The sequence below is a fragment of the Notolepis coatsorum genome, assembly GCF_963971535.1.
Source record: "Notolepis coatsorum genome assembly, chromosome: 3".
Classification (NCBI taxonomy): domain Eukaryota; kingdom Metazoa; phylum Chordata; class Actinopteri; order Aulopiformes; family Paralepididae; genus Notolepis; species Notolepis coatsorum.
The window spans coordinates 73,476,458-73,489,547 of NC_140167.1; the positions used below are offsets into that span (position 1 = coordinate 73,476,458).

Sequence of the window (13,090 nt, forward strand, 5' to 3'; positions counted from 1 at the left end):
TGAATTATGATTTTTCTTTGCATCTTTGACAGTGAATAACACCATGATAATAATGACCAAACTTAAAAAAAACGCCAGTGATCTCGTTCAGTACCCTCTTGAGATCATGTGTAAAAAAAACAAAGGAAATTAATAAAGGGAAGATGATTAAACCGAAGGTTCTGTAGATACAGTACTGAATTCTCCCATCCGGACCAATGCAATTAGAAATATTATTATAGAATAAGGAATATGATGCTTATAAATTACCTTATTATAGCCAATTCGCACATTATATATATATATATATATATATATATATATATATATTATATACATATATTATCTTTCAAATGCCCGAGTTCAATTTGGATTTAGTATCACCAGGCATGCATAAGAACAGATAATGATATCTACTGTAGGCCGACAGGTAACAAGAGCGAAGCTCGACCTGCGCCCGGAGGACTGTGAACTACACAGGAGCACCTAGAGGGGCTGACTGTAAAAAACAGTACCCCGGCGGCCTACCCGCCGAGCGCGCGCGGGGGGGGGGGGGGGGGGGGGGGGTGTTCAGCATGCCGTGCACAATGTCACAATCTCGTGGGGTCACGAACCTTGCAGGATCGGGGTCACGGACTCAGAAGGAGCTTCTATCCCCAGGCCATCAGGATGCTCAATGACTCTATGTAACATCATCAACCCATCCATCTACACTCATTGCACACACATCGACACACTCACTTTAAACAAACACTCACCTTAATAACACTCACTTTAGACACTTTACACTTTAACCTGTTCCACCCGTGGAATATTTTCGCCTAAAATATATACCTAGGTAAATGGAATATTGCTCCACTTCTACAAGTCCATTTGCATATTCTTGGTATCTAGGGACATCTATGGACCTCAGGGAATGTATTCACAGTGTCAGAAATATTGTGTCTATTACTAGGCTTGCTTAAATTGTGATGAAACAAAGGAGAATATGAATTATGATTTTTCTTTGCATCTTTGACAGTGAATAACACCATGATAATAATGACCAAACTTAAAAAAAACGCCACTGATCTCGTTCAGTACCCTCTTGAGATCATGTGTAAAAAAAACAAAGGAAATTAATAAAGGGAAGATGATTAAACCGAAGGTTCTGTAGATACAGTACTGAATTCTCCCATCCGGACCAATGCAATTAGAAATATTATTATAGAATAAGGAATATGATGCTTATAAATTACCTTATTATAGCCAATTCGCACATTTATATATATATATATATATATATATATATATATATATATATATTATATACATATATTATCTTTCAAATGCCCGAGTTCAATTTGGATTTAGTATCACCAGGCATGCATAAGAACAGATAATGATATCTACTGTAGGCCGACAGGTAACAAGAGCGAAGCTCGACCTGCGCCCGGAGGACTGTGAACTACACAGGAGCACCTAGAGGGGCTGACTGTAAAAAACAGTACCCCGGCGGCCTACCCGCCGAGCGCGCGCGGGGGGGGGGGGGTGGGGGGGGGGGGTGTTCAGCATGCCGTGCACAATGTCACAATCTCGTGGGGTCACGAACCTTGCAGGATCGGGGTCACGGACTCAGACTCCGCCAGTAAACTGACCTTGCTACGAACCCTGACCCCGCCGGTCTATTAATCCTGCTGCAGGGTCGGGGTTCAGAGAAAGAGTTCGACACAATTGGCAGATATCATGAAATATGTGGGGGCATACCCTCGAGGAGCCGGAGCCAGACCCGGGCTCCATCAGAGAGTTGACTCCGCTATTGTCATGCCGGAGAGACAACCATCCCAACAGAAAAGGTTGCTCCCTTAACCCATTAAAAAACCAGGAAACACAACTGCAAGTATATACAGGCTATATAATGCAGTTAAGGCATTTCAGGCTTAAAAAAGGGTTAACCCAGGTCAACAGGTAACAAGGGCAAGGCCAGACCTGTGCCTGGAGGACCGGGAACTACACAGGAGCACTTAGAGGGGCTGACTGATAATAAACAGCACCCCGACACCCCCCGCCCTGCCGAACGGGGAGGGAGGGGTGAAAATGAATGAGAGAAAGAAAAAAAATATCAGATGAAGACGTTTGTCTTGTTTACATCGGGGTCCCCCATTTTCAACTCGTAGTGGCATTTTATGACACACAACATTCATGACATCAGCCCCTGTGGCGTCCGGCAAATGCTCAGGGCCCTTCAGGTTAACAGAACATATCTGTGACCCAGCGGGCACCGGGTTGAACTGATCCGGTCCGGCGCAACCAGGTCCTGTGCCTTTTCACGCTGCCGCCCCCTCTCCAAAGGAGAGAGGGATAGGTACACAGCTCCCGGTGGCCCACCTAACTGGCGTGAAACCCCCCTGTTGATGCTTGATCTACCCTGTCATTTCCCCCTGGAAATGTATGCGAGCCCTCGAGCTAGCCTAGTGAGCTGGCGCTCGGTAGAGAAAAAAAACCTTCCCGGCCGAACGCATAAGAAATGCCGTTTATGCCATTGGACAGACCAGGGCGCGCTGGCCCCGAAGGCTGTTTCAAATAAACACCTGAGAACACCCGTAAGACCAAGCGCTGATATCGAACAGCGTGTAGGCTCATAAAACCCGAGTACGGTGGCGGGCGAATTCTGACAAGAAAGAGCCCACAGAACGTTTCTCCCCCCTGTCTGGGTAAAAACAGGAGGGACCCGGTCCCGAAGGACGCAAGGGGTTTATATATGGAGCCTGGGAAAAAACCATCCGTCACAAATTCCGCTCACACGAGAGGGGAAGACGCCAGGTTTATCCCGGAGAGACCTCACAATTGACTACGTGAGTCGAGACCTGCCACTCAGACATTTACATTGAGTCATTTAGCTGACGCTTTTATCCAAAGCTACTTACAAGTTCTGTACGACAAGTCATCAGGCCTCAACTCAGACCTCAACTCATGGACATATCTCTCAGGCCAATAAGAAAACGTGAAAGCCTGTGACGTTAACAATGGCTGGGAACTCCAGCCCCACCCACTAAGTTTGGTGTGGGCATGGGGAATCCCCCCCCCCATCTCCCTGTGACGAGCAGGATACGCAACGTCGAGGGAGCTGACGGGGCGGAATCCTACGCACTTGCGTGATGACGCTAGAGCACACGAGGGACTCCGAGTGAGAAAAAGGTGCGCTCGTTTTGAGCCACGTCCGCACAGTCAGTATTTTAAAGGATATAACCATATCCAAAAGGGGACGGTTTATCCTCACCCCCCCCTCCCAAACCAACCCCACGTAAACACGAAAATATGTAAGAGGTGAAAACAGAGCGGCTACCAGCTGTGCGGCGTGTCACAAATGAAAGGCACATACTGTACAAGCGTGTGTTCACTTTATTGCATTGCACAACCCAAAACACAGCAGCTAACCACTAACCATGGGGCCAGGCCGTGTCTGTTTAAAAGACGCGTCCAGCAAGGCGCTCGCCACTAACGCAGGAGATGCTGGGTTCGAGCCCAGCTCTCGGCGTTGCTACCAGCTTGGCTGGTCGTTCATACTAACACAATTGGTAGTGTTAGGGGTGGGAAAGCTGGTGGGTGGGGATTGGACGTTGTGGACAGCGACTCCTACAGGTCGGTTGGTGTGCCTGTACAGCAGAATCAGGAAGTAACGGGGGCAGCATGAGCCTCCCACACGTTACTCCTCGCCACTGAGAGATCGCGCTGTACAGGTGAAAAGATGCGACAGCTGCCTCCTCGTGTACCGGAGGGGACACGTGATGCAAGGCTTGGTCCTCACTGCAGCCGACCAGTGGGAGGCATAGTCTAGCAACGTTCGAGACAGGGAAGGGGAGAATTGAAGGGAGAATTGGCAAGGCGAAATTGGGATGGGAGAAAAATTGAAAAATAAGGAGAAAAAGTGGATCAAAAAAAATTGCAACACCACTCATGGATTCAGAGTTTGTTTACAAAACGTGTTCCCACATGAATCACGTAACTCTCCTCATATACAAGAAAACGCTGCCCGACAATACTTTAGCTGCTTTAAACAGAAAAGACAACGGGCCCTCATCACTTAATTCGTACGCATACCCAAAATACAGTGAATAATCACACGTTTGTTATAACAAAAAGCGTCACACTCCAAAGAGGGACTTTTTATTTAATATAGTATTTTGAGGGGGGGGGGGGGCAGAAAATAATATGGTGTTAAACATCAAACCTGACAGCCGGAGAGGGGGTACAGAGCCGTCATCTCTACCAGGGTAGCTGGTACCAGGCCGAGGTACGCTGTCAGGGCTCTCCCCCTCGGTGGCGAGCCTTCTTGCTGGCGCTGGCGGCGGCGGCTGCGCTGGCTGTAGCCCTACGGCCTGGTCGCCGTGGAGCCGGGTCGGGGGAAGTGTTGGACAAGGACAGACCGTTGCTCCTCCATCTCCTTACAGGCAACCGTCACCTCGTTGATGGTGGAGCCGAAGAGCCCACCGTCGGAGAGAGGGGCCAGGAGGAGGGGTAGTCTCCTCCGCTCATCCAGCGATGCCTGCTCCAGCCACAGGTGTCGCTGAGTCAGGGTAGCCAGGGCGCGTGTACCACTTCCGCAACGGATTTGATTTCCGGGGTTGGCCTGATTGGCCGTGACGGCCACGTGACGCGCATGGCACATCCCCGCGGCAAGCGCGCTACTGCTGGAGTTCACTTCGCCTTTCACATCGCTGCTGTTTAATAATATTGTCGCGTTGGCGAAAGCAGGATGAGAGAGCATAGATTTCGCTGTGTATCATTTAATCATTTATCATTTAACATTTGAAAGGCAACCATACATTGTTGTCATACAGAAGTACAGAATACTTTTATCCAAAATGCTTCTTACTGTTACACTGTTAGAGACTGTGCTAGACAAATGAATGACTAATTCGGTCAGAAATAACGTTAGTAAGCACGGCTTATATGCTTATTATGTCTGTGGGGTACAATAAACGTTTCTCCCGGTACATTCTGAAGAGCACACCGCTGTATGTTGGAGAACCAGCGGTCTTCCGCTCCTCCTCACTCAAGTGAGAGCAAAGCCGTGCGAGGGGGGCGGCACCTCGGCACAGCTCAGCCCTGTGTGAGACGCGAGCAGGAAGGAGGAGATGGGAGTCCTTCCAATCGGAATATGTTGTTTCTTTACACATATGTTGGATTATGAATATGTCTTTATAGCTATGCTGCCAGGCTGGAATATGTTGTTTCTTTACACATATGTTGGATTATGAATATGTCTTTATAGCTATGCTGCCAGGCTGGTCCGTGACCCTCCGTGCTGCGATCACCAGCGGGGAGAATATGCTCACGCGAGCGGCATCGCTGAGCTCTGGTGACGGTCTTATTGGGGCTTATGCCGAGAAGCAGTAACACAACATTGCAACTGTTGTGTTACTGCTTTCTGACCGAATTAGTCATTCATTTGTAGCTATAAAGACATATTCATAATCCAACATATGTGTAAAGAAACAACATATTCCGATTGGAAGGACTCCCATCTCCTCCTTCCTGCTCGCGTCTCACACAGGGCTGAGCTGTGCCGAGGTGCCGCCCCCCTCGCACGGCTTTGCTCTCACTCGAGTGAGGAGGAGCGGAAGACCGCTGGTTCTCCAACATACAGCGGTGTGCTCTTCAGAATGTACCGGGAGAAACGTTTACTGCACTCCTCTACCTGCATGAACGGCAGGTAGGCGGGGGTCAGGCCGACAATGCGGGGCACCATCTGTCCCCAAGTCATATGCCCTTTATTCATTCGCTTCGATTTTTTTGTACACTTGATCTCAAGAAGGTGCTGAATGAGCTCGCATCTGGTTAATGTTAGCATGGTGTCTACACCGTCAAAGGACCTTGTAGACGTGGAGCAATCTTCCATTTACTGTACTTAAGTATGTATGTTTAGGTGAATTTTCTGAAAATATGGCTAGGGCTTAACCTCTTAACTGAAGATTGCTCCACTTCTACAAGGTCCATTTGCATGTTCTTGGTATCTAGGGACATCTATGGATCTCAGGGAATGTATTCCCAGTGTCAGGAATAGGCCTACTGTGTCTGTTACTAGGCCTGAGTAAATTGCAATGAACCAAAGGAGAATATCAATCTTTAAATTTTTCATATTTGACAGTGAATAACACCATGCTAACATTGAATTTTTTTTAGATCAGGTGTAGAGAGAATCTGAGCAAATGAATAAACGGCAGATGATTTACAGGGGTTTTTGTAGATACAGTATTGAATTTTGTCATCCGGACAAATGCTATTTGAAATTTAAATATACAATATCAGGGCAGCAAAAACTGTGAATGAAATCTACTGTAAGTACAGTTACTTTAAAAAAATTTATTTATCCACTTTTTCTCCTATTTTTTCTCCCCATCCCAATTTCGTATTGCCAATTATCCCCTCCCCTATCTTGAACGTTGCTAGACTATGCCCCCCACTGGTCGGTTGTAGTGAGGATAGAAGCCTTGCATCACGTGTCCCCTCCGGTACACGAGGAGGCAGCCTGTCACATCTTTTCACCAGACAGCGCGGACTCTCAGTGTCGAGGAGTAACGCGTGGGAGGCTCACGCTGCCCCCGATACTTCCTGTCTCTGCTGTGCAGGCGTCACCCAACCGACCTGTAGGAGTCGCTGTCCACAACGTCCAATCCCCACCCATCGACTTCCACCCGCTACCTCTGCCAAATGAGATAGTATGACGACTGGCCCAAGCCGATGGCTATGCTGACACCGGGATTCGAGACCGGAGTCTCTAACATTGGTGACGAGCGCAATCTCCGCTACGCCACCCAGCCGCCTGTACAGTTACTTTTTTATAATGTAAATATCTCCTTAATTTTTTATCAGATTGCAATGCGTTTTTTTGCTAGACGTTCACAGAAAGGTAAAGGAACTAACTACAGTACATTCTAGTTTATGGCAATAACGTTCAGGTTTGTTCGACCCGTGAGATATGATCCTGAAAATTACGTAAATAGATTATAAAAAAAGGTTCACGCTGGAAGTCAGATGATTGACAGGGGCTGGTGTGACCTGGGAAGTGTAGTTTTATGAAATTCAAAAGCCCATCGAAAGCCCTGGGTCTCTTCTTTTAAAAGACTACACTCAAGTTAGGTTTGCGCCATGACCAGATGCCGGTTTCCGTATCAATGTGCTGAGATTTCTATAAACTATGTATTCATATAACACTAAAACATTAGTAAACAAACCTGGTGCTGAAAATATACACTTTGACTGCTGTTTTGACAGGGTTAGGGTCTTTACTCTATTTCAACTATCTATGGCGTGATATCAATCTTGTACCGGTACCGGACCGCTCGTGCTTAAGGGGTTAAGAGGTTAAGTTGTATGGAATACTTGCTTGTAGTTAGTTGAGTCCCATGGTGGGAGTTCTGGCCCAGCGAGTCAGGAAACATTAAAACAGGCAAGAGAAATGGGGTCACGAGACAAAAAAGTGTTAATCCATTCATGTTGGAACACGTCCAGCACATCACAGGGCTGTTGCGAATTAGCCAAGGGTTCCAACTTCTCAGGTTAGAGCTGGTCCAGATCCTGATCCATAAATGGCTGCATTTATATAACAGCTTTTATCCAAAGCGCTTTACAATTTGTTCCTCACATTTTACCCATTCATTCACACATTCACACACCGACGGTGGAGGCAACCATGCAGGGTACCAACCTGCTCATCGGGAGCAATTAGGGGTTAAGTGTCTTGCTCAAGGACACTTCGACACGCTGCTCGGGAGGAGCGGGGATCAACCCGGCAACCTCCAGATTACCAGACGACTGCTCTACCTCCCAAGCCACTGTCACCCCACACTTGAACTCTATTTGACTACTTTCGAAAGAATTGCACATGCAATGCATGTCGAGAAGAGTGGGCCATGCATCTTGCTCCACTGCTCACTGGTAAAGCCTGAGCTGCTTATGTTGCTATGGACATTGAATAGACCATGGACTACTCTATGGTAAAGAGCGCTGTATTGCACAAGTTTGAAATCAGCTCATAGATGTATCGTGTGAGGTTCCACACTAGTGTGGTCAAGTACGAGGAAACCCCCAAGGAACTGCAGGTTTGAGCTCTGCGCTTGGATCAAGGAGCGTAACCCTTAACCCTTTGGCTAAGTGTCAGGGACCATACAACATCACCAAGAGCATGGGTCCTGTGACCTATGAACTGTACCTGACAAAAAGCACCAGGTGTTTCATGTCAACCTACTGAAAGAATGGGTGGATTGCATGGAGCCCCAGCAACCTTTCTGGGGTTAGTTGGTGAAGTGCTGAGAGGAGCAAATGACTACACTGCAGCATACATTGATGATATTGTGATCTTCAGTGAGACATGGGAAGAGCATGTTCAGCATTTCTCTGATGTTCTCCATCCAGAGTGCAGGGCTGGTCATCAGTGTGAAGAATTGCCACATTGCCGAGGCAGAGGTCCAATATCTTGGATATGTCATTGGAGGTAGTGTCATCCATCCCCAGGTGGGTATCGCAGATGTATCCCCAATTTCTCCTCTCTTCAGCAGTTCTCAGTGATTTGACTCATAAGTCCAGTCCTGCAAAGGTTAGATGGACACCAGAATGTAGGGTTGCTTTTAATTATTTTAAAATTAAATGTTTTGTTGCCTTTGCTATGTCCAGATTTTGACCATCCTTTCACTGTACAGACATAATGCGTCCGGGGTGGGTCTTTGGGCTGTGCTGCTGCAGGCAGAAGGCAAGGACCAGTTGCCAGCCATACATCATACATCATGCCCAGCCATACATCAGTCAGAAGCTCTTCCCAAGGGAAGTATGGTACTCTACTGTGGAAAAAGAGGCAATGGCAGTGAAATGGGCTTTGGACACTTTGAAGTAGTATCTCATAGAAACTGATCACCATGCTTTACAAAGGATTCACAGAATGAAAGACACTAACGCAAGAATTACCAGATGGTACCTGTCTCTTCAGTCCTATCATATTCAGATCCTATACAGACCAGGACACATGAATGTCATTGCTGACTTTTTGTCCCGTTCCTCTGAGGAGTAATGGTCTTAACACATTCAGCGCCAATAACAAGTATAACAACACAATCATCAAATTTGCTGACGACACAGTAGTGGTGGGCCTGATCTCTGCAAACGACGAGAGGGCCTACCTGGAAGAGGTCAAGGTCCTGGCGGGATGGTGCCAGGAGAACAGCCTCTCCCTGAACGTCAGCAAAACAAAGGAGATGATTGTGGACTTTAGGAGGTCGGGGTCAGGGACTACAGCCCCCTCAGCATCGACGGGACACCGGTTGAGAGAGTGAACAGTTTTAAGTACCTCGGAGCCCCCATATCCGAGGACTTGACATGGACCACACACATTGACAGTGTTGTGAAGAAGGCACGACAACACCTTTACTGCCTCAGGCGCCTAAGGAAGTTCCAAGTCAGTCAGAAGATCCTTAAGAACTTCTACTCATGTACAATAGAGAGCATCCTGACTGGCAATATCACCTCCTGGTTTGGGAATAGCACCGCACAAGACCGAAGCAGACTACAGAGAGTGGCACGTTCAGCCGAACGCACAATTGGAGGGGGGATTCCCACTCTCCAGAACATTTACAACAAGCGGTGCAGGGGTAAGGCTAAGAGAATTATCAAGGACTCCAGCCACCCAAACAACTGCCTCTTTGAACTGCTGCGGTCAGGCAAGCGATACCGGAGTCTCATGGCAAGCACAGAAAGACTCAGAAGAAGCTTCTATCCCCAGGCCATCAGGTTGCTCAACGAACAATAACACTATGCAACAACCATCAAATGCACTCACAACACACACATCCACACGCACATATTCACTTTAAACAAACAACACAATGCAGCACCCACTCTCCACACTTTAGAACACCTAAACACACTTTATATTTATTGGTAAAGGATTTGCACTACAACCCATACATCAGTACACCTTACTGTAAATTGTACCTAAATTGTACCTCATCCCATTTCTGCTTTGCACTATATAGTATTGTATATTAGTATTTTGCATAGTATATTGTATATTGTATGGTAACTCAGTTACTTCTATTCTGCATTGAACATTTTACATATGTATATACTGAACACTGTGTCTACGTACGTGACTTCTATTTTTACTTCTATTTCTACTTCTATTTGTACATGCTATACAATTTTATTTCATACTTATCTTTTGTCTAGCACAGTCTCTGGAGTGTAACAGAAAGAAGCATTTTGTATAAAAGTATTCTGTACTTCTGTATGACAACTATTAAAGAAACTTGAAACTTGAAACTTGAAGTAAACTCGTTTTTAGATCCTTTGATCTTTTTCCTCTGATCCCTGTTCTAAATCATCATACGGATCATTCTAGCTGTCCCTGGCTCATTTGTCTACGTTGGAATTGCAATGCCGACCGAATATCACCAGGTGGCAGTATCGCCTACCTTTGAACTGGAATGGCTTGGCGCAGGGTGCGATCCACGAGGGGAGCCCGGTCCGCTATAGCTCCCCTAGATCAGACATCAGCTCCCCTGCAAACTTGATTTGCGATTTTTTGGGGGGTCTCTAAATTACTGAAAATAAATGCTACTTTTGCCATGCATTTCTAATTTTTCTGTAATTTTCTGTATCATCATCGTGTATAATAATAAACGTATGCTATTTTGGATGTATGATTAATGATTTGCGCACTAATTCACACGTAATATGGCAACATGCATGCTATTCTTGCAATTACCATTCGGAGCGCGGCGGAGCTGCAGCCTGCACGGCACACATCAAACTTGACCCACTTTGTATGTAACCTGTGCTGTGGCTGTTACTTGTTGACACAGACAGTGATCGTTTTGACAGCCAGTAAAATGTCTAAACGAAAACAAGTAAGCCTAACCAATTTTGGTTTCACGAAGACAGTGAAGCTGACAGAGCAGCAGGAGGCGGGAATCGGATCATCTACAGGCGCAATTACACCTGCGGCTGGTGCTGCTCCGGTGGCCGTGGGGACTATTATTAGTTAAATATAAATCATTGTTTTGAGATTCACGTCACTCACAGTGGTGACTGTGGTGGGCGTCAGCGTCACTGCAGGCAGCCAATGTATCGATTCGTCGCAGCCAATGTAAATGCAGCAAGCAAATAAATGTAGCCTATTAGGGTCTTCAAATATGATATGAAATATGGGCGCGTTTCCTAGTGGTCGAAGCAAGCTCAGTGACTCGTCAGTCGAGAAAATAATGCTTGGGACCAGGAGTATTTCATATTGTTAGTAAGTCAGGAGTCTGAGAGATAATCATCTCTATCTAACTAAATAGATACTTTTTTTTATCATGGAATGTGCTGTGGAAGCCCCGTCCAGACGGCCGGACGGTAAGTGAGTTGTCTACTCTAACTCTACTCTACCTACTACAGGCTACAGACTAGTAACGTCTGCGATTACACAGTCCGACTCCTGAACACTCCTCGCTGAGAGGCGCGCCGCGCACCCCCCCCCCCCCCCCCCCCCCCCCCCCCCGACGCGGCTCACCCAAAGATCATGCTATGGGTCGCACACTGGCTTGGCGTGGATACACATTTTGTAAGGGCTCCTCCTCCTGCTTGAACAGAGATTCACATCGATCGCCTCGAAATTCTGTTGCCGAAGCGTATTTCCCATCGAAACGTGTATAGACATATACACTGGGAATCGCGATGGTGATGTGATCACTTGAAATTATTCTTTTTGGAATACCTTGTGGCTAAGGTAAGGTATATTCTATGTCTATTTTACCGAACCTGAAACATGTTTTTCTAACGATCACAGTTTTGTGTTTTACCGGATGATCATGTTTTTTTGTTAAAACGACCCCCCCCCCCCCCACCCACCCCCCCTTTGATGACTTTGTGAAGGTACATGTCGCTGCTGTCGGGACAAAACCTCATAACTCCATTTTTTGAATTTTTTTATTTATTATATAAATCAACTCCGTAGATCATCCTCCATATGTGTGTGTGGGTTTTACAAAGTTTAAACAATGGGAAAGCATTAAACCGATCATCTGTCTAAACCTCCTAACTCTATTCACCCTCAAATCTGTGTTAGTTTTTTTCATCTGCTGAAAAGTTGGGTTTTTGGAGTTATGAGGTTTTGTCCCGACAGCAGCGATGTGTACATGGTATATCCCTTTAATTTGGGAGTATTTGGGGATCAACCAGAATGGTTTGGGCTTATTGCACATAACGTGCTTTATCTCGCAATCTATGGAAAACTGGATTATCTTGGAAATGCGCGATGTTTAGCGTGTAATAAACTACAAACTACAGTGTGTAGAAACAAACTCTTCTTTCCATGTTGGACTACAAGTAGTGTCTGTCAAATGAGCCACACCATTGTCTCCACAGCTATAATACAGAACACACACAGCTCTACAAACATCGTGAAAATGACCATTTTAAGATAGCCTGAAGCGGCAGAGATGGGGACATCTTATGGCGCTGAATGAGTTAAGGGGGGTGACAATGTGGGTGAGAGCACACCATGAAGTTTGTCATTGGAATACTCTGTCATTGGAATTTGTGGAATACTCCACAAATACCTGGTATACTTTAACATGTTTGTTCAGTAAGTTACCTGTTTCATTCATCACACACCACAACACATAATTACCCTGGGTTTGTTCGTGTTTAGCATTTTGTTTTGTTACAATTTTTGTTACTATTTTATTGCTATTTTTGTTAGAGAATGTTCTAAGATTTTTTATCAAATTTTTTTATAATTCTTTTTTTTTACATGAAAAGACAGGACAACACAATACAGTAACCATAATAATAATAAACAGAACTTCACAGCAACAATGAGAGCACAAAGTGCACAGAGAGTCGGTTACCAGTCCCATAGCAAATAGCTTCCTAGGTGTAAGATAGGTCCATGTTTTCTTTGTTCTGTAGACAAACTCACCAGCCGCGGGAACACTGGTTGGGGAGGGGGGCCACTTCGACAGTTTGGTGTACCTTGAGTGTGGTGACATCATCAGTGTTGGCATGGGTGATACCAAGTAGAGGGGGGTTTCTGATTCCAAGTGGATGTTTTCTGTGTTATGCTGTTATGTATTTGAAAGCTAAAGAGGACCTTATA

The 13,090-nt window shown here is 45.9% G+C and overlaps 1 protein-coding gene across 1 annotated transcript in view; it reads left to right on the forward strand.

Moving 5' to 3' along the window:
• Window positions 1-8,000: 8,000 nt before the first annotated feature.
• Window positions 8,001-13,090, forward strand: part of LOC311225856 (desmocollin 2-like protein) — a gene marked incomplete at its 5' end in the record, with an annotated part of 135,122 nt that continues 130,032 nt past the window's right edge. Inside the window, 2 exons of the mRNA XM_084311248.1 lie at window positions 8,001-8,063; window positions 8,377-8,475. Coding sequence (XP_084167374.1) covers window positions 8,001-8,063; window positions 8,377-8,475 — 162 coding nt within the window. The remainder of the gene's footprint in view (window positions 8,064-8,376; window positions 8,476-13,090) is intronic.